General features: G+C 39.5%; 1 protein-coding gene across 2 annotated transcripts in view; it reads right to left on the bottom strand.

The window, feature by feature from the left end:
- Positions 1-3,680: 3,680 nt before the first annotated feature.
- LOC121379424 (dynactin subunit 4-like) overlaps positions 3,681-24,819 on the bottom strand; it is a 76,404-nt gene continuing 55,265 nt past the window's right edge. Inside the window, exons 14-15 of one of the 2 annotated variants that reach the window (XR_005958841.1) lie at positions 4,357-5,305; positions 3,681-4,239 (exon numbers count right to left, since the gene is read on the bottom strand). Coding sequence is in view for 1 of the 2 variants with exons in the window: in XM_041508050.1 (XP_041363984.1) it covers positions 5,180-5,305 (126 nt within the window). In the remaining variant the exon portion in view is untranslated. Of the gene's footprint in view, positions 5,306-24,819 lie in introns of both variants that reach the window. The other variant, XM_041508050.1, reaches the window with a different exon arrangement.

Genomic DNA, 24,819 nt, shown 5'->3' on the forward strand with positions numbered 1-24,819 from the left:
TATAATTTTATTATATTAATTTTTTATTTTTTTTACGATCCCCTCAAAAGCAGGGTATGTCATTTTAGAACATGTGGTCAAAATTTTCCGCGTAAGTATACCCCGAACTCTATAAAATTGACAAACACGATACCAAAAGAGTGAACCCAGAGTGAGGCGCAGAAAGTTTAAAGGGGGATGGGGTGTCTAGACTATTGTTTAGCTAAGTTTATATATTTTGATGGATAAGATCAACACTAAAGTCACACAAGTCTTCATAGAGTATTTTATTTTCCATATACAGCAGAAGAAAACATCAAGTTGTCTATGAATTATCTAATACAACACATGACACCTGTAAGACCGTTAAACTAAATACGCATTACATAAGATGCATTAGAAAAGTCTGTTGCCTAACCATTGTTCAAATAAAGAGTTCCTATGTGATTAACTGATAGCTCCATTATTGAATGCAGATCTGACCAGATGCATACTAATATGCATTACAATTTTAATTTAAATTTAAATTTAAATTAAGTTTGATGTCGTCAATTATGGACAGCGAGTGTGAGAGGCGCTACGGTACTTTCATCTAGAAGACAAGACTTTTTACCAAAAAGATAAAAGAGTTGAAGACATCTATTAGTGATGGGTTGCAGAGTTTAAATGAAGTTGGTTTAGCACCAAGAAAGACCCCACGGTTGGTACATCCAAAACATAGATCACAATTTGCAGAGATGGTTCTTTCTGAAAAGTTCATTAATGGTGCAGGCCTCTCAAAATTGCGAGACTAGATCATTTCATTCGTGTGTCGCTCATCACTTATTTTTCGTTCGTAAGCAAAATGGAAATGGGTTACGCAAATTTTTAATACTCCTGTGTCAAGTTACGTACATTGCAAACAACAGAACTAAGCGTGAGTATATTGCATTCAATTATTATTACCACATTTTAAAGTACAAAATAATAATGTTTTTGTTCGATGGGTCCGTAGAATGTCGAACTGCTGATCAAAGCAAGGCAATCGTTGACATTTCAGATATTTATTTGATATAATTTGTGAAAGACCTTAAAGTTATTTGTAAGTCAGATCATTATGCAAAATGAAATTTGGGAGTTCATCATATGATCTGGAAAACAAAGGAAAGAAAATTAACAATAAACTATCTTAACTTCAGGGTTTTTTGGGGGGTGGGTGTGGGAAATGTTGCCATTGGCTTCGACATGATTTCATACGGCAGGTGAGGAGGGTAGGTGGGTTACACTGGGGGTGGGAATGGAGGTGGCAAACACATTGTCTATGTGTTAAGGGGCGATAGCAAAATATATAACGAGCAATCCCCCCCCCCCCCCCCCCCCCCCCCCCCCCCCCCCCCCCCCCCCCCCCCCCCCCCCCCCCCCCCCCCCCCCAGTATGCCAGTGATTGTTACAGCTTAAGTTTTGGGAATCAGATAATTTTGATGACCGATTACCTTCAAAAAGAGACACTATATCAACTGACAGTAGCTTCCAGATCTTCCTCATCCTCCTGTTTCACCTGACGTTACGCCCGCAGATATTTATCTACTTCTTAAACTGAAATTTGGGTTCCAGGAACGAAAACATGGCTCCAATGACATCATGGTTGTTGCTGAAAACCTTTTGACATTCTATTATAATGGAATAGTGAAACAAGAGCGCCACTGAACTAATAGTTAGTGTTGGAAACCTGTTGTGATTTCATCATCGACCAGCTGTTATAATTGGTTGGCACCAACCCATCAACTGTTGATTACTCACCGGGATCTAAACCCTACACATGGCCAATTGTACCTTTAATAATTATTTACTATATTTTTCCTTTATGAACACATGAAAACAAACACCAGCTCCAAAATACACATGTACTGGGTATTTGCATCAATTCCATCATCTAAACTGGAAGAATAATTGCAGTTAATATTTTCGCACACAATCGATTATAAATATGCATAAATATGCATAACATCACATCGGTAAAGCTAAACCAATCAATTTTTGACTGTAATCAATCATTGAAACATACTAGTAATAGACATATTGAAAAATACCGATGACACATTTGACATGGCTGTAGGGAAAGTAGATAAGGTTACAAACTTTTTAAAGTGTTGAACTAATCAGATTAGATGAACAATATTTAAATTAAACATACCATATATCTCTGTATATAGAATGACATCAGCTATACGTAAAAAGCGATCCTATCCCAATTTCAAACCCTCGAAAGACTTCTTGTTTTAATCTGACAGTATATACTGGATGACCAATTTAGAGAGAATATTAAGTCCTTATGAATCTTAGCACAAGGTGAAGATATTTTGTTTCACTTTATCACAAAGACTTTTATTTATTTATCCACAGAATAGTACAAAGTGAAACAAGGTTCCATTTGCAATCACACTGATTAAAAGAATAACTGAAGTACAAGTGATGCTCTATACTATACTGGTGGTGATCAGTCTAAGTTAATCTGTTCCAGCTAACTTGTGGAATATATAATGTTACATGTATCAAGATGTATATTTTCAACAATAGATTCTTAGCACTATCACCTGCTACCAGACTTCAGATTAAACAGAACTTTATTACGGGTTCGCACTCTCTACCATTTGGTACAGGGAATGTAACGGGTTAGTGATGACCGATTCCAGATGAAATGACTTATCTGTGTAAGATCATGCCATGCATGTGCCTTTTACAACATTAAAGGTGCTATGTCAATGTTGAAACTACAATATCTCGTTATTTTTACATTAATTTGGAATAAATAACTATACATTAAAGGTGCTATGTCAATGTTGAAACTACAATATCTCGTTATTTTTACATTAATTTGAAATAAATAACTACACATTAAAGGTGCTATGTCAATGTTGAAACTACAATATCTCGTTATTTTTACATTAATTTGCAATAAATAACTACACATTAAAGGGACATTCCTGAGTTTGCTCCATTGAAGATGTTTCCGACTAATAAAATATTTCTATGATTAAACTTCCATATTAAATACATTTTCTTGTTTAGAGTATCAGTGTCTGTATAATCAATGTGTTTCTAGTCTTCTTAATATTTGTAAGAAGCCCAAACTGGATTTTGTCTTCAAATCATCTTGCATGTACGAAAAAACAATATTTTAGGAAATAAGATGAAATTTAACCTAGTACAAATATAAAAACAATCAGAAACACGTTTAACATAGAGCCACTGATATTTTATGCAGAAAAATATATTGGATATGTAATTACAATTGTTAAAGTCTCTGTTAGTCAATAACATTTTAAACACTGCAGCAAACTCAGGAATGTCCGTTTAATCAATCCTATGGATAATCTTCCCATAATTAACACTAGTATAATACTTTTAAAAAGTCTTACACTGGACAAGAGGGGTTTCCCAAAAGATTTGTGGCTAAATATTATAAGACTCCATCATATGCGGTCATGTGGGATAGAAAAAGTACACCCGAGGTGGTGAAAATTTCTGCCATGTGACACGGCAAGCCTTATCTCAGGTCGAAATTTTCACCACCTCGGGTGTACTTTTTCTATCCCACATGACCGCATATGATGGAGTCTTTTTCTCTCATTCATTTGGTAAATAAACCATTATTTTTACACGAACAGACAAAGATGGCTGAACAAGTAACATTTTTTATTTGATCATTTTGTCATAAATAAACTACACTATCATATTTATTGTGTTTGTTTCATGTGTTAAATAAAATTTAACACTACAAACTAACAAGATAGCTTTTATAATGAAGGTTTTAATAACAAAATATTAATTTAAAACTGTGTCTAATGATCTCATGTCACTGCCTCACATTAATCTGATGTCATATATTACCACCGACATCATGTTAAACGCAAGGGTGTGATATCCCATGTAAGATAGACATTTTTTACATGGCTTTCTTTCATGGGATAGCTCTGTTCCATATACCTAAGGATGAGACAAAGCATGGTCACCATCTTTGTTTCTTTTGTCAGTTGACCACAAATCATTCTGGGTAAACTTAGTATGTTGAATGTGTGACACATTCTCAAGATTGTCCCCTATAAAACCCCAAATTCTACTAGTAAATGGAATTATTTAGTTGTATTTTGTTTAGGCATGTAGTTGAAGGTATAAACTTACATGTACATGTTTCAAAGCAAACATTTATAAATATATTTGGCAGGAACTGCCATTACTGCAACTTTGACATAGCACCTTTAATGTCATACTGTAAACAACCTAATGAAAAAGTCAAACAGTACATGTATTTAAGTAAGTTAGTATGTTTGAATGTAACTACCAGACACAATTCATTATTAAAATACAGTGAAACTCCTCTGTCATACTGTAAACAACCTAATGAAAAAGTCAAACAGTACATGTATTTAAGTAAGTTAGTATGTTTGAATGTAACTACCAGACACAATTCATTATTAAAATACAGTCAAACTCCTCTATTCCGGACACCCTCGGGACCAAGTAAAATGTCCAGTTTAAGATGTATCCAGTTTAGAGAGGTTATGTTTTGTACAGATTTAAAAAAAAGGACCATGTAAAATGTCCTTTTTTAAAAAGGAAATTCCAGTGTATAGGGGGTCCGGTTTTGAGAGGTTTCCCTGTACCTACCTCCTGACAACAACTGTAACAGTAACAATTAAACACATACATTTGCAAAATCTGCAACTTGACCTCGAGTTAATAATATTTAGATGGAAAAACAAACTGACTATAAACAAAGATACATGATATGTACATGTAATAAGAAAACTGAACAGATATACATTTCAATATTGCACATATACCAAATATTACACAGAAGTAATGCAGCACCAAATGACCCGTTAAAAATAACTAGCAAATATCAAAGAGCGACATACCATTCCAGTTGTTATGATTATTCATCAACATGATGAAAGTCATAAAGATACTGTCCAAAAATTACTACAAACAACCTCATCTTAGTTGTAAAGTATTAAACAATTCCATCCCATAGCTAACCAGCTGAACTAAAAGCTAAGAGCAAATTTACTGCAAAACTAAAAGTACATAATTTAAATGATGAATAATTATGCAAGAATAATTTAGTCCACCAAATTCAATGTCAAATAAGCACTGTAAAGATAAGAAATGATGGAAAGATAAATTAAGTCAATTTAAAGCTATTCCGTGGATGAAGAAGTTACTGCTGAATTTTCCCGACTGTGACAAACACCTGGTGATCAAGCCAAACGACAGGCGGTTCCTTCACTTCAGACTGAATAGTGGCTGTCGTGTTGCGATACTCGTGTTTCACATGGAAGTTTACCTGCAGAATAAAACATACACATCAGTACATATAAACATGTTTATCACACTTTGGATAACCCAGAAACAGGAACAATCTCAATCCTCAAAATGGTAAGGGTAAAACTTTCACTCTTGAAAATAAAGATGTAAAGTGAACCACACAAATCGAATTTAGGGGCACACTGAGGCACAATCATGTTAGCACCACTCAAAAGCAAGTTTCGTCAATATAATTATTGGAAATAGCAGACACTTGCTCAAGTTATTCTTCACATAATTTAAAGTAATTTTGTCGGAATTAAGAAGATACATGTATACATGTATGCACATATAGGTAAAATAGAAAAATTTACACAATGCAGATAATAAAGTACTGAAATTATGGGTTTAAATGTAGCAAACAAAGAGCCCTCTTGCTTACTAGGGTCATGCTTAAAAATACATTGTTTGGTACGCTTTTTGTGTTTGCATTTTAAAACTTGTTTTCAAATTAATGTCTACTAAAGAACTGAGTGAATGAATGAATGAATCAATCAATCAATGATTGATGACACTACAGCACGAAAATATACATCAGATATTGGTTGCCAAGCAAGCAAAGTTAAGTATATGGATATGGTACATTATAATTTATATATATGTATATTAACAAAACAAGTAAAGACAAAAAAAGAAAAGAAATTATATATCTGTATTCTTATGAGTATGAGTCAGATGGGGTATAATATTTGTTCTTAAGCACATATGTTATTAAAATATAATAATAATAATTAATATATACAGGAGATAAAAAATCCCATCGCCCGACGCCCGTGCCAAATGGAATTTTCATGCCGGGCAAGTAATTATGTTAATTGCATATGCCCGATGACAAGTGACTAATGTAACACCTACCTAAAACTTAAATTTTTTTTTTTTTTACAAATCTCGGTAAAACCTTTGGAAAGAGTTCCGATCATCCAACTATTTACATAGCTCTAAGGACAACTAACCCTAACCCTAAATAATGGGACGATCGGAACTCTTTCCAATGCGTAAACACACCAAAATGGAAAGCAATGTGTTGAAAAGTTTAATAACACAATGCAGTATAACAGAGTTTATGTTTACTTTGAGCCCAGCCACGGCTGTTTGCGACAGACTTTTCTCAGCTATGAACAGAGAAGAGAAGTGTTTTGGGGCAGAGAGCGTTAAATAATATACTCACAATAATGACACATGGGCCAAAATCCCTAAACAATTTTGAACCAATGCCAGCCATAAAAGAATGGCTCACAAGTAAAAAGGGATCTCACCACATCCACCGCCATACAACAAGTGGTAACTAAGACATACATCGACACAATAATTATGTTTAGATGAACAAGTGGACACTACCAAACAAATAACAAAGTTTAAATCAACAAATGGACACTATTTAAAAAATAAGGTTTAAATCAACAAGAAGAGAAGACACCGTCACAGTGGATACCACTGAACAGACATATACATTTAGTACTTCCTGGGTAAGTGTTGTAACCTACTGGCAAAATTCTTTATTTGTACAATGAAACCAATTACATTCAAGATTATATTACATTATTAAAGCCGCACACCCTAGTTCCATCCAACGAAAATAAATTATAATTTGGTTAATCTACAAACCTGTAACACACTTAGATCACGTTTTTATCAAATGGAGTGAAAAAGCAGGTTTTATATCGATAAATACCATGGGAATCCTCATGTCCCAATTGCTTGAAATAATTTTGAAAGTTAGTATTCTGATGTCACTGGTAGATGTCGCTCGAAGCACAACAATGCCTATGTCACGACAAATTTCACAGACTTGGGGTGCGTTCCTTTCACCTCTCCTGGACATGTTCCAACTGTTCTGTCCTGGTTGTATCCCCTCTCCAGATATCGTAAGACTTAGCAAAATTATTGGTTTTAAGGGTTTGTAACGTTTTGTATTGAGACACTTACTTGTCTGAACTTTATTGTTATTGAAAATGTTCACGAACTGTGAAGAAAAATCTCACAAATGAACAACAAGCAAACGACAACAAATCGGATGTTGATTGCGCGAACCGTGCACGAGAAAACAAACCGAACCAAAATGATAACGGTCACGTGGTATACCAACGTCTGTGACGTTTACACAGGAAGATTCGCTCTAAAAATAGATTGGACCTCGCTTGCGTAACGGTTTTTTCTCAAGTGCACGCAGCTTGTTAAGAAATACCAAAAATGCATTTCGTGGTTTTACAAACATCAGGATTACCAGGATTACCAAAAAGCACTTCAGGTGAATGGAAATGTGTATTCTAAATAATAAAATGTAAGTAAAGTGCAATTTTATTTGTGAAAAAATGGGTTTAATAGCGAAAAACAACGCCGTAATGGTTAACAACTAGCCGTAACTAGGGCGTGTCCCTTTAAGCACTGTATTAAAGTAAATAGAAATAACACAATTGGTTACCTTAAGAAGTATGGGCAAGTGGAAAAATATATAGGGCACGTGAATATCTGATTGGCATTTGCCCTGTGGCAAGTCATTTTTTTGAAAATTTTTGAACCCCTGATATATACTCTTCAAAAAAAGAAATGCAAAAGGGTACAAATGGGTTATGGGGTTATAACTCCGATTTTATGTTTCCTACCGGTTCATGCTTTGTGAATATAAGGTCATTGCATGTCCCAAACACATTCCCACGGTTACATTCGATAAAACGCAGCTACTGTACAATAAAGTTCCAAAATGTGAATATTCGCAAAAACGCAGCCACGTGCAAACCATGTCACCCACTGCACGTGCGTTGTCTGCACGTGCAACATGAACACCGACAGTATAAAAGTGCAGAGTGTTCGCTTGCCTGGCCTCTGTATCTGGCCGACAGTTGACAATCCAGGACATGCCACGTCTCAGTGAACCGCAGAGAAACAATGCCATCGGCCGACTAGACGCAGGCGAATCCAGAACGGCCGTTGCCAGGGCATTCCATGTGTCCCCAAGCACCATCTCCAGACTGTGGGACCGTTACCAGCAACATGGATCAACACGTGACCTCCCTAGATCCGGTCGACCACAGGTCACTACCCCTGGGCAGGACCGCTACATCCGGGTACGCCACCTTCGGGAACGATTGACTACTGCCACCTCCACAGCCGCAGCAATACCAGGTTTGCGCAGGATATCCGACCAGACCGTACGGAACCGCCTACGTGAGGTAGGAATTCGTGCCAGACGTCCAGTTCGAGGTGTCATCTTAACACCACAACACCGTCGACTCCGACTGCAGTGGTGCCAGATTCATCGACAATGGCCTCAACTGCGATGGAGACAGGTGTGGTTCAGTGACGAGTCCCGATTTCTGCTCCGACGTCATGATGGAAGATGTCGCGTGTATAGGCATCGTGGTGAACATTATGCGGCAAACTGCGTGCAGGAAGTGGACAGATTCGGCGGGGGTAGTGTCATGGTGTGGGCAGCCATCTCACACACTGGCAGAACTGACCTGGTCCACGTGCAGGGCAACCTGAATGCACAGGGCTACATTGACCAGATCCTCCGGCCACATATCGTTCCAGTTATGGCCAACGCCAACGCAGTGTTCCAACATGACAACGCCAGGCCTCACACAGCACGTCTCACAACGGCTTTCCTACAGAACAACAACATTAATGTCCTTCCTTGGCCATCGATATCACCGGATTTGAACCCAATTGAGCATCTATGGGACGAGTTGGACCGACGCCTCCGACAGCGACAACCACAGCCCCAGACCCTGCCCGAGCTGGCAGCAGCCTTGCAGGCCGAGTGTGCCACCATCCCCCGGGACGTCATCCGTACTCTGGTTGCTTCAATGGGCAGGTGGTGCCAGGCAGTTGTCAACACACGCGGAGGCCACACCCGGTATTGACTCCAGATGACCGTGACCTTGGTGGTGTGTCCTATCACTTACTCACAATGGACTAGAGTGAATTGTGAACAATCCTGCAACATTTGGTAATTATCGGACTCACCATTCAATAATTAAATCAATTCTCCAAATGTTACGACAATGTGGTTTTGCGTTTCTTCTTTTGAAGAGTATATATAAATGAACATCTTTTATTTAGGTGTAAAATGGTTAATTACTTTAGTACATGTACAAGCAACTTTCACAGCACAACCTTTGTCTAGATAGAATGCTAGGAAGGTATTTTTATTTTCTCAACTTACACACACTTTATTTATAATAATTACTAATTGCTTTCTTTAAAAAAAATGTAAAATCACAGCAACAACCCCTTGTCTGTCTCTCTGTCTCTCTGTCTCTCTCTTAATAAAACCTTGCTGAGTTTTTTCTCTCTCAATAAAAAAACATTAATATATATTTCTTATTTTGTATTCTCTCTCCAATTTACCATGCTTCTCTATGTCATACTTTGAAACCCAATAGCTGATGCATTTTTCTTTCTTTCTATTTTCTTCTTCTTTTATGCTGGGGTGTTTTTACAGGTACGTTAGCTTGAGTGTCCTCCTGCCGTATGCTATTTTTGTTTGAGGATAAGATTAGAGCACACTTACCCGTAAGTTTATGTGACAAATTGTTAACTTTCAACAACCCAACAGTTACCAGGTATGATCATAACTAAAATACACACAGTTATCTAATCTGATGCCACAGACATTTATTTTGATTGGTTCTGGACTGACCACTTAGTTATTTATAACACTACATGCACTGTATTGTCACATATAAACTGAATAAGGGTGGAGACCATTCAAGTGAGGGTGTTACTAATACTAAACATTAATTAACTCTGTTCCATCCTTACATTCCAGTTCCATCCTTACATTTCAGTTCCATCCTTATATTCCAGTTCCATCCTTACATTCCAGTTCCATCCTTACATTCCAGTTCCATGTTGACAAGTAAAATTGGGCTTAGTGCATTTCTGCATGCCTTCATTTTATACTTATTATTCAAAAGCTATTAATCAACCACCCTTTTCAAACATGATTACACCCAGAAGAGGTTTAAGCACACATGTCTTGGGTACCACCTCCATATTTCCCCAAAACAAGAGATTTGCCCAAGACTGATAAGAAATATTGTTATGTTTAGTTTACACCCTGAATTTGTTCATTTTAACTTACTTTCTTGCTTATATCCAATTTAGGTTCAAGCATGCTGTCCTGGACACACACCTCAAGCTATCTGGACTCTCTGTTCAGGGCCCCATTTAATGAAGCAATCTTAGCATTAAGATCACCTTAAGTGAACAAGGGTGGGAGCCGGTACCGAAATGCAAACCCAGTACCTACCAGTCTTAAGTTTTAAGTGTATGGCTTAACCACTGCACCAATGTGGCTGGTATATATACCCTGAAAATGCTTTTAACAAAAATATATTTCTTCTTAACCAATCAGCTTTCAAAGGAATTTCATTAGACACACCCATTATTTAACACATAATATTATTAACTTGGACTGTGTACACATGTACCTGTATACTAATATATACAATCGTAACAGCAAATAAGAAACACTCATGGTAATCAATACATTTCATTGGCTATTGTGACAGCTACACCTGATAACCGTATCAAATATTCCCAGTTCAAAAGCAATTGTGGGACACTCACATTACATAAACAATCCCCGACTTTGAAATATAATAATATACTCTTCAAAAGAAGTAGGGGAACCTGAAATATTAATGTTAATATCAACTATTAGATCGAACATACGTTTTGACCACAGACATCCTAGTAAAGAACGTTCAGGTCTGTTTATCAACACAGCGAAACACATTCCATAGTAAACAACTTCCAGGAAGGTCCATTAATCACTGTGGAACATTATTTCTGTCAATCTTTTTCATTCTGTTGATCATACAGTTGTTATTGTTTTGTTTTTAGTAATTTTTATTGTTTGAATTTGTAATTTACTGATAAAAAACACAACAACTTTCAAATTTCACTTCTGACCTCAATCGTCATAAAACCTACTGTAATACTGAACTACCGGATGTCATGTTTGTCCAAATAATTCACTATTATCATATAACCATTTCCCACAGCTAATATACCTTACAATTTTGGCAACTGTAAATTCTTATTAGAGTTCCACTACTTTTTATGAAGAGTATATATAAACAGCACGACTTCACTGATGTATGAGGTGTCAGACAATGACAGGGCATGTATTTCTCGACCAATCAGTGAGATGCTACCAGGCACGGGTAATTCCCCTAGTACATACATACATGTACATATATATTTACATTGTAGGTTGTACAAAGAGAATAACAATGGGTCACACAATCAATGTTATCAAGTGTTGGGTGTGTTTTTTTATCTGACAGGAATTACCAGGTATAACTTCCTCATAAGTGCAACTTATCTCAGTGGTGTAGTAGTCTACTAGTCTCTGAACTTAAAGACTGGTAGGTACTGGGTTCACCTCTCAGTACCTGCTCCCAGCCACAGCGAGTATAACAACTCTGTGGTTAGGCGTAAGACCACTATTCCCATTTCTCTCTCACTATCAACCATCCACTAACTACTGTCCTGGCTAGACAGCACAGATAGCTGACACGTGCTCAAGAAGCGTGTCGAACTGTAATTCGATATAAGCACAGAAATTAAGTAAAGTTGGGTTCTCGTGTGTGTGTGTGTGTGGGGATATAACCTCTCTAAACAGGATACCCCTTTAACTGAACCTTTTACTTGGTCCAATGGGGTTCATAGAAACCACCACTAGAGCACATTGATTGTTATCATCAGCTATTGGATGTCAAACATTTGGTAATTTCGACATATAGTCTTAAGAGAGGAAACCTGCTACATGTTTCCATTAGTAGCAAGGGATCTTATATATGCACCATCCCATAGAGAGGTTAGCTGCGGCCTACACATAACACAGTGTATATAAAAAGGCAATGACAAAATTGTATCAATGACATGATCATGTTTATTTTAGTCACAAAAGAACCACTTATTAAAATTACATATACATGTACAGTCAGACATGCTTGTGATAAGCAGCCACGGAAGTGCTATTTAAAAGTGGTCTCTTAAGACAGGTTGATACTTAATATGGGTCAGTTTATATTCTATTAAATGTTCTGGAGAACAAAAATGTGGTCTGTTAACACAGGTGGCTGCTTAATACAGGTGGGCGTTAGAGCATGTCGGACTATACCTGTACACCACACACTACATGTACGTTGCTGACTTGCTCAGGTCATATGGTTAAAATAGGTCTCATTCATTACAGTGATAACAGTATATAGAGCAACCAAGATTATGGTTGACGAACAACTTTCTTGATATAGAAACATAAATATGACTTCATGTAGAGAGTAAGTTATGATAAAGCTATTTACAAACTTTCAGCCCAATATCTGAAGGCATTGTGTATGATCGGCTCATCTCCTTTCATTAGTTAGGATTCTACTTTTCTAGTTAAAGGTGCAGACCCTAGTTTCAACCCGTAAAAATGGACACTAAGTTGGGTTAAGTTACAAACCTGTAACACGTTTGGATAACGTTACAAGAGAGTGAAACGGTAAAATACCATTAAAAATAGACTAAAACTCGACTCCATAACTGTTATTTCTAAGACGCACGTGCGGTTTTAAAATGTTAAAAAGTGCATTTTGTGGTATTAGAAACACCAAGATGACGTTGGTTGTACGTTGGTTGTACGAAAATGGATAATTTAAACAATAAAATATAAGTAAGGTTTAATTTCAGTGATCATAAATGGCTCTAGTAGTAAAAAATATGACTCAGTGTTTAAAAACTCAGGTATGTCCCTTTAAAAGAAAATTGGAGGTAAATTTGAGATGTTTTGTCTCTTAGACAACCTACATTTTCTAAGAAATCCTTTACTACAAGGTAGTAAACACTGTACATAATGTAACTTGTCCAATCAGAGGTGCGATATCAAATTTAAAAATAAAAGCTGAAATGACCTTTAAAAAGCAGCAGAAAACTGAGCAAATCAAATCCCGGTAATATTGATGGAGCTGCTGATAACAACATTATCTGGAACGTGGAGCATACATGAACAGTACTAAACAGATTAGTGGTTCGGTGTAAACTTGTGAATCAACACAAACAACATTCTCTGGAACGTGGAGCATACATGAACAGTACTAAACAGATTAGTGGTTCTGTGTAAACTTGTGAATCAACACAAACAACATTCTCTGGAACGTGGAGCATACATGAACAGTACTAAACAGATTAGTGGTTCGGTGTAAACTTGTGAATCAACACAAACAACATTCTCTGGAACGTGGAGCATACATGAACAGTACTAAACAGATTAGTGGTTCGGTGTAAACTTGTGAATCAACACAAACATCATTCTCTGGAACGTGGAGCATACATGAACAGTACTAAACAGATTAGTGGTTCGGTGTAAACTTGTGAATCAACACAAACAACATTCTCTGGAACGTGGAGCATACATGAACAGTACTAAACAGATTAGTGGTTCGGTGTAAACTTGTGAATCAACACAAACATCATTCTCTGGAACGTGGAGCATACATGAACAGTACTAAACAGATTAGTGGTTCCGTGTAAACTTGTGAATCAACACAAACAACATTCTCTGGAACGTGGAGCATACATGAACAGTACTAAACAGATTAGTGGTTCGGTGTAAACTTGTGAATCAACACAAACATCAACTACAATATACCAGCTATACCAACATTCAGTGTTTCTGCCAGGAAGAAATTTTTGGGTATGGAATTGAATGCAACCAGAGTCAACAGGGGGGTATTGAGGGCCTCCTCTAGAAAGAAAATGGGTTAAGTACAGGGTTAGGGTTAAGAAAATCATACAGTAATGGTAAGAGTAATTAATTTTGTCAAAAAGTTAACTAAAAAAAATTAAATCTGCAATTTTTTTTTTTTTAAAGTTAACTTTTTTTTTTTTTACAAAATTAATTACTCTCATCATTAATGTATGATTTTCTTAATCCTAAACCTAACCCATTTTCATTCAATTCCATAGCACCATACCCAAACATTTCTTTCTGGCAGAAACACTGAATCCAGGATACAAGCTTTGTTGCAGCTATATCTAGATTTAATAATTTCACTGCATCAACTGAGAATAAGAGGTTGTAGGTTGAAGGAGGTTATGGGCTTCGTCTTTTGATGGTAAGACTGGAGAACTTCAAAAGTTCGCTGACTGGAATTTGCTATTCCTCCTGAACAAACTATCTAAAATGTTACTATTTTTATCCTGCAACTTAACATGAATGGGGAAATTATTTTTATTTCTAACTTTCGATGAGCTCAAGCTTTAACAAGAACAGTGAAACCTGTTTAAACCGGACCCTGCACAAACCAGACTCCTGTCAAAATGGGCCAAGTTTCATGGTCCTGAGTTTTCCAAATTCTAAAATGTGACCCTGTAAAAAGCGGATTCTGTCTAAATATGATAATTATTAGATCTCAAATGTGACGCAGTTTCGACAATTTCACTGTATTGGCTTTTAACAACATGACAAACAAAATTCATGATTTCATTCATGTCACATCGAAAAATAGTTTTCAAACTCATGATTCCAAAATAAAATGTACAGGTACTTCTCATTATATTTACTGCAAAATAAAACTTTATTTTGATTGATTGTACCGATGTAAAGACAGGTCAAGTGTCAAGCAATAAACTGCTAGTAGCAGTTGATCACTGCTTTAAAAAACATAAACTGTCACTGTAAGTGGTTGTAAGTGGTTGTAAATGGTTGTAAGTGGTTGTAAATGGTTAAGAGGGTGGGATCTAGTCCAGTTGGTAGAGTGCTCGCCTAAGGTACTGGCATCATAGGATTCCACTGAATCACCTCAACAGACCCATTCTCTGAGTTTCTTCCTGCACCAACCAGCGTCCCACGACTGCTATATCAAAGGCCTGTCTGTAGAAACGTGCATATAAAAAATCCCCTGCTGTTGAGGTAAAAATGTAGCAGGTTTCCTCTAAGAATATGTCTCATAAATTACTAAACGTCTCACATCCCGTAGCTGATGATGGAACAAACCAAGAAATCAATGTGCTGTTAGTGGTGTCGTTGAGCGGCTAATACAAACAATGGTTGCGGAATAAAAAGGAATAAACAGTGATCATATGCCAGTTAGGAACAGAATAAAACAATATTAACTTCAGATAAGAACATAAGCATTCAAATGTAATGTTAAAGGTCCACAATCATGGCACATTATTAATACACATTCTAATTCAACACATTTGTAAGAACAAATCTGATTGGATTCTGGTGTAGACAGTATAGGGGCAAGATCGCGCACCAGGTTACTACATGAAAGGTTCTTTTGTTCTTGAATTTGCATCCGAAGTCTGGAATAGAAGGAATCCGGTGTCGACAGATTTTTTGTTTCCTAATAAATTAACGGTAGCTAAACAGGACTTTAAAACTGTGCCGGTTTACACATAATGCCGGTTTAGATAGATGCCGGTTTGGACAGAGTCCACTGTGTGCATGCGTGCGTGTGTGTGTGTGTATATATATATTGTGTGCGTACGTGTGTGTATATATGAACTTTGTGTGTGTGTGTGTATATATATATATATACACACGCACGCACAAAATGTTTGTATTTAATTATGAAATACAAACCCCATATTTTTTTTATTGTTCTAGGCTTGGTACCCTCCACTGGCGTAGCAGGATTTTATATTGGGATTGGGGCTGAGGAACCCATATTTTTTATCATTCTAGGCTTGGTACCACCTGAGTAGGCAAGATTTTATATTGGGATTGGGGCGAGGAACCCACACTATGTATATTCATGTGTATATATGATTTTATAAAATTTAATAGTTTAAAAAAAAAAGTTTAGGTAACCGCCCAACGTATTGAAGTGTTATTAAAATAACGAGCAACAACATTGTATGGGTGCATCCGTCAGAACACCAAACTAAACAAGCCCCTGAGTGTTTTCTTTCTAGTACACCAAAAACATGTTAGTTCAGTGAGAAAACAATTGGCCGAGAACAGTGCAAGGCAAATGTTATCGAGACAAAAAATTCCAGGACCAGTGCATGTGAAAAGTGCAAAGAATAAAAAGTCGTTGCAAGTCCTCACCTGTGGATTCAGTAGACATCTCTGTGTGCAGCCTAGAATCCAACAAAACCCTCAACAGCGACGAGGACGGCTAGTGTTCACTAGTGTCTGCGCAGCCACCACAGGACCCAAATGATGGAAGCCCTCGACATCCTCAGTGGAGACATCCCTCAGATAATAGTTGGCAAATATGGAGTCCATTGCCCAGAAACAGCAGTAATAATGTGCTGGATAGGAATGTTACAGAGCAAGGACATGGTGGCGGCCAGTGCACGCAGTTCATGCGGATTTGAGGCAGTAGGTGCAGGCAAACCTTCCTTCTGGTGCACAGACAAAATAGTTGATCGAATCCACGTAGCCACAGTGTTCTTGGTAATGTCTTTTAAATGCGACTGGTGACAAGAAAGGAACAACCTCGAACGGCGTTGGCGAAACGAGTGAGTCCTTTCAATATAGTGTTACAAAGCACGAACTGGACACAAAGCCAAGTCTTCAGTATCGGCTGGACCCAGGATAGACGATAAGGCTTGGACCACATATGTTCGTGGCTGTTGATCAGGCAGCTGATTTTTAGCCACAAAGTTCATGAAGAGACCCAAGGAGACCGACTTGCGATCACGATGGAACCAAACCAGGTCCACATCCAAGGCATGGATCTTCAAAACTCTAGAAGATGTTGCAAACCCCAACAAGAAGATGGTCTTCTGAGTTAAAACTTCCAAGGAGGACTCTTCAATCGGCTCATATGGTGCAACTGTCAAGGATTTCAAAACCAGAGTTAAGTCCCACTTCGGAGGATGAAAGTGGTGAACTTGATCTTCCAATTTAAAGCTCTTAACCATGTTATGAATTTCAGGGATGACGGAGAGCTTCGTTTCAGTAGCTGGATCACGGACAGTGGCAATGACTGAGACGTAACCCACAATCGTCGAGCCTTTCAATTTCAGTGACGTCCGGAGGTACATCAGGAAGTCTGCCAGACAAGGAACTGGAATCTTCTGAGGCTTGATGTGTTGTCGCAGAGACTATCTATGAAAAAAGCACAGCCATCGGACATTATAGGCCCCCGTAGTAGATGATCTATGAGCCTTCAGAATTGCCGCAGTCGACTGGGAGGAAAAACTCTTCTTCTTCTGACCTTTGGCAATAAGGTCCACGAGTGTAGCTGGTATAAGCATGGATTCGGATGGTAGAGCCGAGATGTGGGGTGCCGCAGTAGATGGTCCCACTCTGGCAGAGGCAACGGATGTGGATCTGCAAGACTGAGTAGATCTGGGAACCACACCCTTGATGGCCACATGGGTGCGATCAGTAGCAGACGACATCGATATTGTTGAAATTGCTGTAACACCCGAGGCAGCAGGATCAGCGGTGGAAAGGCATATGCGTCCATCTGATCCCAGCTGATGGTGAGAGCATCGAGGTCGAAGGCATCTGGAACTGGTCAGACATAGACCCGAAGCTGACGGTTGAATTTTGTGGCAAACAGGTCGATGTTTGGTGTCCAGAGACGCTCGCACACCCAACGAAATGCATCCGGATGCAGCATCCACTCGGTTGACTGCAGGGATGATGGCCGGGATAGACTGTCTGCTAGGACATTGGAGACCCCTGGAATATGTCTTGCCCGAATCTGTAGAGGTACATCGTCCACCAAAGCGTACAGACAATAAGTCATCTGGAGAAGACTAGCCACCACGGTCACGCTGTCGGTTGCCACCATGAGAAACGCTCCAATCAACTGGTGACGCCAGTGAAGGATCGCATTGTAGACTGCCAACATCTTCAGGAGATTGATGTGTAGCACGGCTTCTTCTGCAGACAACAGCCCGGACGATGTCTGGCCGTTGAGGTGTGCACCCCAGCCCTCGAGTGACGCATCGGCGAACAGATGATGTGTCGCTTGAAACGACCGCAAAGAGATTCCTTCTAAGATGTTCGACTGGTGTTGCCACCACTGCAGACTGGACCGCAGGTCAACCGGCAATGGAATCAGCAAGTCTGGATTGTCGTAAAGAATGTAAGGGTACAGGAACATCTGGAGCCGACGTAGCTGTAGGCGACCTCTGAGAGTCAAGTCTTGCACCAACGTCAACAGCCCCAACAAACTCTGCCATTCTTGAAACGACATTGGACCCGTCAACACCTTGCTGATGATGGATTGAATCTTCATCCAATGGTCTAATGGAACCTGTACAAGACCGCTATCTGGACGGAGACGTGCACCGATGAATTGCAGACCTTGTGTAGGATGCAACCGGGATTTCTCTTGGTTGACAGTCCACCTAGAGACTGTAGGAACTTCATGACAAAGTCGACATGATGAATGAGCTGAGCTTGGCTGTGATGTTTCAGCAGGCAGTCGTCCAGGTAAGGGTAAAAGTGAATACCCTTGCTGTGAAGGACCCGCAATATTGGAGCAGTGATCCTGGTAAACAGCCATGGAGCAATAAGATCCCGAAGGGCAGGACTGTCCATTCATACAAAATTCCTTGCAGTATGAATCTCAGGTATCGATGGCAGGTGGCATGGATTGGTACGTGAAGATAAGCGTCCTTCAGATCGAGCGAAGCGAGCCAATCTTCTAGATGAACCACAGCAATGACATCTCGTATCGTCAACATCTTGAACGATGGCGGAGATTGGAGATCATGGCTGTTGAAGAAGGCCATGTTGTGGATCATCCGCAGATCCGACGAGTCTTTCTTGGGAACCAGAAATACGTCTGAATAAAATCCAGGCGTGATCGAGGTCGGACAGCAGGATTCTGCGGACAGCCCCCTTCTCCAATAGTTTGTTGACAGAATCTTGTAGAACCCGTACATGGGAGGATCAGAAGACAATAGCAGGTGATATCTGTGTCTCAGGACTGTGGTGACGTATTGGTCGTCGCATAAAGTCTCCCAGGTCTTCCAAAAACAGCGAAGTCGGCCTTAGACAGTAGTCGGTTTGACCGGTGTGACAGATACTGAAAGCGTCAAGTGTAAATCGTTGATTTTTGACATAATGAGGGGCGGTCGTAGGTCTAGTAAGCTGAAGCAATCTGAGGTTTGATGGCTGGCGTCAATGTCGGAACGGCTTCCCTCTGGCTGGGGGCCCTGAAGACTTCTTGTCTGGCACACGACGGGAAGAGTTCCCTCAAAAGGAACCTCTCCAACGCTTGAAGGCAGGCTGAGCCGTAAAGGTGTTCTTGCGCTTGTTAAGACTCCAGCGTAGTCATCAATTGTAAAGCCTTCACCGTCGCCGTCGACTGTTGATCTTTATTGTTGGCGGCGATGACAGCAGACACTTTACCAGCAAATAACGTCGAAGAAGCCGCCGCCAAAAACACATCTAAGTACGATAACACGTACAAACAGCGCCGTTGGGCCGTATCCATAGTCAAGGCTTGCCGATCTGACAACTCTACAGAGGAAGACTTGTCCAACTGATGGACATCATCATCAAGCGCCGGAGCCGTATCTTTAAATGGCATGTTGAACACTGGATAAGCTCGAGATGACCCATGTGGAAAGGCGACGAAGGAAGCTGTGTCGTTAAAAGCCTTGTCCAAGACCTCGGCCACATCAGTCATCAAAGTCCCCGCTGCCAGCGAACGAATGACTACATCCTCTGGAGGCACGTCTGTAGGAATTATCGGCACTGGTCCCTTCTTGGATGGAGCCGGTGGATGGGGTAGCGACGGAAGCATTTCATAAACTACTGCTAGGCAGTCCCTCAACGACAAGTGGTCAGTCGCCTCTGGGTTGTCCGCCGCCGATGGACCAGACACGCATCTGGAAAATCTCGGAGTACTCGAGGACAGGCATGTCTATCTGGTAGATCATGGGCCGCTGAAGCACCGGACCGTCGATGGTCCCTTGTAGATACATGGGCCCCGCTGGAAGCTGTACCCACATCTCCGATGAGTGGCTGAACCAACGGAACTCAGCCCGACTTCTAATACACACGGTGATCCGTAGATCCCGCTGGCATTAGACCCAATGAAGACGATGAACGACGAAGCCCTTGGCCCGTACACTGGATCCCGCTGGCACCCATGACGAAAGCTTGGCCGCCGCTGGAGACTTCCATGGAACCGTAGGTACCAGTGTAGTAGTAGGAACCTCTGTCACAGGGGGAGTTTGGACCCCTCTGCCGCAGGTTGTGGATCCGCCCAGGCCGCCGCTGTCATCGCTGCTAAAGTTTCCTGCAACATGGCCGGTAACATCAGTTTCAAGGCATCTGCAACAGTCGGCAATGGACAGCGCCGTAGACCTGGTTGACAGCATCTTCAAATAACTTTCAAACTCCGAATTGGTCAGCTTGATACAAGTGTCACATCTCGCCTCCGCTGAACAAGGAACTCGACAAGACGGACAGAGCTCATGTGGGTCATCACGCGACAAAAATTTCCTGCACCAAGAACAGGAACATTGTCGACAAACATTAACATCAGACATGACATAATTTCTACAAAGAGAAATAATAAAAAAATCCATTAACACATAACCGGTAACAGGGCCGCCATCTTTGCAAATGGCGACCACGCAACGTCCACCAGTAAAAACAATTTTGGTAGAAAAAACACACTTGAAAACAAGTGTTTACGCCAAACTAATACAACGAGAAAGATAACAACAATGACAGAAACAAATCCGTCAAACACACAAATACTTATCACACAAAAAAACCAAATTTGACTCCAAAACAAGAGAACCAAAAAAGTATGTCCAGACCAGAAAGTGAAGAGAAAAAGAAGCAATAGTCACATGACCGGAACTACAAGGGAGCATGCAGTAGAAGATTTAGGCCATCCCATTCACTGTTGGGATGTTCGGACCAGTCCACTTGCGTCGGGGGGAAAAGCACTTGTTTGAGGACAGGTAATATTGAAAAGAAAAGAACACTTTGGGACTGAATTATTTATCCAGTGTTCAGCTTGTAGAGGTTTCCAGTTTAGAAAGGTAAACTATAATGTCCGGTTTTGAGAGACTTCCTGTTTAGAGAGGGTCCGGTCTTGGGGGGTTTCACTGTATATATTTGTAGCAAGTACTCAACATGAGTTGATGCAATGTTTCTGGCCTATTCCTATTTCTAAGACTTTCAAAATGCCTTGATCCAACTTGTGATCCTAAAACAGCATCTTTTGTTTTCTCTTTTAAAACTGTGAAGTTCCCAATACAGGTATTTTTATGACTAAGAACTTGATTATAATTTTAACCAAAAAAAAAAAAAAAATCAATACAGCCATTGTTTTTGATAGTATATATACTTAAAATTTTACGTACTTCTTAACCATCAATAGCATTTTTATATATATATATACAGTGGAACCTCGTTAGTCCGGACTCCAGTAGTCCGGAATCCTCACTTTACGGACGGTTTTATCACAAAATGAAACGACCACTCAGTAAAGTTATTCGTTAATCCGGATATTCAGCTTCCGGAACCGGACGGTCATAATTCTGAACCAAATGTGAAAAGTAAAGGCAAATTGCTTCGTTTGACCGGTCGCCGCTGATTGAACATACAGGTAATCCGCCAATTAACACTCAAAGAATCGACAGAGATAAAATGGCTGCATGGGGTTTCATACCAGTTTATTTAACCATTCACCTGTGTTTATTTAGTGTTAGTCGGATAGAGCACAAGTGTTCACAAGTGTTTGTTGTTTTTTAAAATATAATTTCTTTCATCTATGACCAGACTGGCTGTTTTATTTTATGGCGGGGGGGGGGGGGGGGGGGGGGGGGTATTTTATTTTTAAAAGTGGGTAACTCTTGATCATACCCTACGGTACCCCGTGACCTCGTTTTGTAACTACCCTCCGAACTTGCCTGTATGATTTATTACTGAATACAGGTCATAATTGTTTTGGTGTCCCAACTCAAGAGTATTGCCAGTCACCCAAAATAAAGACGTTTTTATATGTTATTGCTATCAAAACAATGCTCATTCAGTTTCATGCCAGTTTTGAGAGAGTTGTATTTCTGTGCTGGGGGCGGAGGGATGTATCATGTTGGCGTTTATATTATATCAGTAGATATAGAAGAAATGAATTATAATTTCGCCATTTAATATGTTTAAAATATAATCTGTAAACGTAGAAACTTTAAACTAATAATGATTGTATATAAGTGAGAAACAATATGCATTCCTCAACAACGTACCCACTTCGTGGAAATGAACTCGACCACATGGCCTAGATTTACAACATTAACCGGTACGACTAAACACGACTAATAAAATTGAAAACTTGTCGTCGTTAGTAATCAAACATTTAGTATCAACAATGCAACATGTCTTAAACAGTATTTCATTTTATTTAATCGCATTTTCTAACTTTAAGACAAGCACCTGGCAGTACAATACTGAATAGTAGACTGTCCTCACGGACATGCACATAGCGCTTATTCATACCAGGAGGCGGATCAACAGAACAAAACTGGTTGAAGAATTGTTTGGTTTATTTTGTTTTTGAATCAAGGGAGGTTACTCATCACTTACATTTCAGTAATCCGGAAATTCGTTAATCCGGACGTTTTTTTTAATAACCATACTGTCCGGACTAACGAGGTTCCACTGTATATATATATATATATATATATATATATATATATATATATATATATATAAACATTCTCTATGTATTTCCTTTGTAAATATCAGTGTTTGACAAATGTTTGAGAAAGTCACTAGCTCTAGCAGAAGCTCTAGCTAGTGCTCTATGTATTATAGTAATACACTTGATAATGTCCACTAGCCCAGACCACCAATTCACTAGCTCTAGCTAGTGCTCTATGTATTATAGTAATACACTTGATAATGTCCGCTAGCCCAGACCACCAATTCACTAGCTCTAGCAGAAGCTCTAGCTAGTGCTCTATGTATTATAGTAATACACTTGATAATGTCCACTAGCCCAGACCACCAATTCACTAGCTCTAGCTAGTGCTCTATGTATTATAGTAATACACTTGATAATGTCCGCTAGCCCAGACCACCAATTCACTAGCTCTAGCAGAAGCTGTAGCTAGTGCTCTATGTATTATAGTAATACACTTGATAATGTCCACTAGCCCAGACCACCAATTCACTAGCTCTAGCTAGTGCTCTATGTATTATAGTAATACACTTGATAATGTCCGCTAGCCCAGACCACCAATTCACTAGCTCTAGCAGAAGCTCTAGCTAGTGCTCTATGTATTATAGTAATACACTTGATAATGTCCACTAGCCCAGACCACCAATTCACTAGCTCCTAGCTAGTGCTCTATGTATTATAGTTATGCACTTGATGTCCGCTAGCCCAGACCACCAATTCACTAGCTCTAGCAGAAGCTCTAGCTAGTGCTCTATGTATTATAGTAATACACTTGATAATGTCCGCTAGCCCAGACCACCAATTTACTAGCTCTAGCTAGTGCTCTATGTATTATAGTTATACACTTGATAATGTCCGCTAGCCCAGACCACCAATTCACTAGCTCTAGCTAGTGCTCTATGTATTATAGTAATACACTTGATAATGTCCGCTAGCCCAGACCACCAATTCACTAGCTCTAGCAGAAGCTCTAGCTAGTGCTCTATGTATTATAGTAATACACTTGATAATGTCCGCTAGCCCAGACCACCAATTCACTAGCTCTAGCAGAAGCTCTAGCTAGTGCTCTATGTATTATAGTAATACACTTGATAATGTCCGCTAGCCCAGACCACCAATTCACTAGCTCTAGCAGAAGCTCTAGCTAGTGCTCTATGTATTATAGTAATACACTTGATAATGTCCACTAGCCCAGACCACCAATTCACTAGCTCTAGCTAGTGCTCTATGTATTATAGTAATACACTTGATAATGTCCGCTAGCCCAGACCACCAATTCACTAGCTCTAGCAGAAGCTCTAGCTAGTGCTCTATGTATATAGTAATACACTTGATAATGTCCGCTAGCCCAGACCACCAATTCACTAGCTCTAGCAGAAGCTCTAGCTAGTGCTCTATGTATTATAGTAATACACTTGATAATGTCCGCTAGCCCAGACCACCAATTCACTAGCTCTAGCAGAAGCTCTAGCTAGTGCTCTATGTATTATAGTAATACATTTGATAATGTCCGCTAGCCCAGACCACCAATTCACTAGCTCTAGCAGAAGCTCTAGCTAGTGCTCTATGTATTATAGTAATACACTTGATAATGTCCGCTAGCCCAGACCACCAATTCACTAGCTCTAGCTAGTGCTCTATGTATTATAGTAATACACTTGATAATGTCCACTAGCCCAGACCACCAATTCACTAGCTCTAGCAGAAGCTCTAGCTAGTGCTCTATGTATTATAGTAATACACTTGATAATGTCCGCTAGCCCAGACCACCAATTCACTAGCTCTAGCTAGTGCTCTATGTATTATAGTAATACACTTGATAATGTCCACTAGCCCAGGCACCAATTCACTAGCTCTAGCAGAAGCTCTAGCT

This window comes from Gigantopelta aegis, chromosome 8 (genome assembly GCF_016097555.1).
Source record: "Gigantopelta aegis isolate Gae_Host chromosome 8, Gae_host_genome, whole genome shotgun sequence".
NCBI lineage: Eukaryota > Metazoa > Mollusca > Gastropoda > Neomphalida > Peltospiridae > Gigantopelta > Gigantopelta aegis.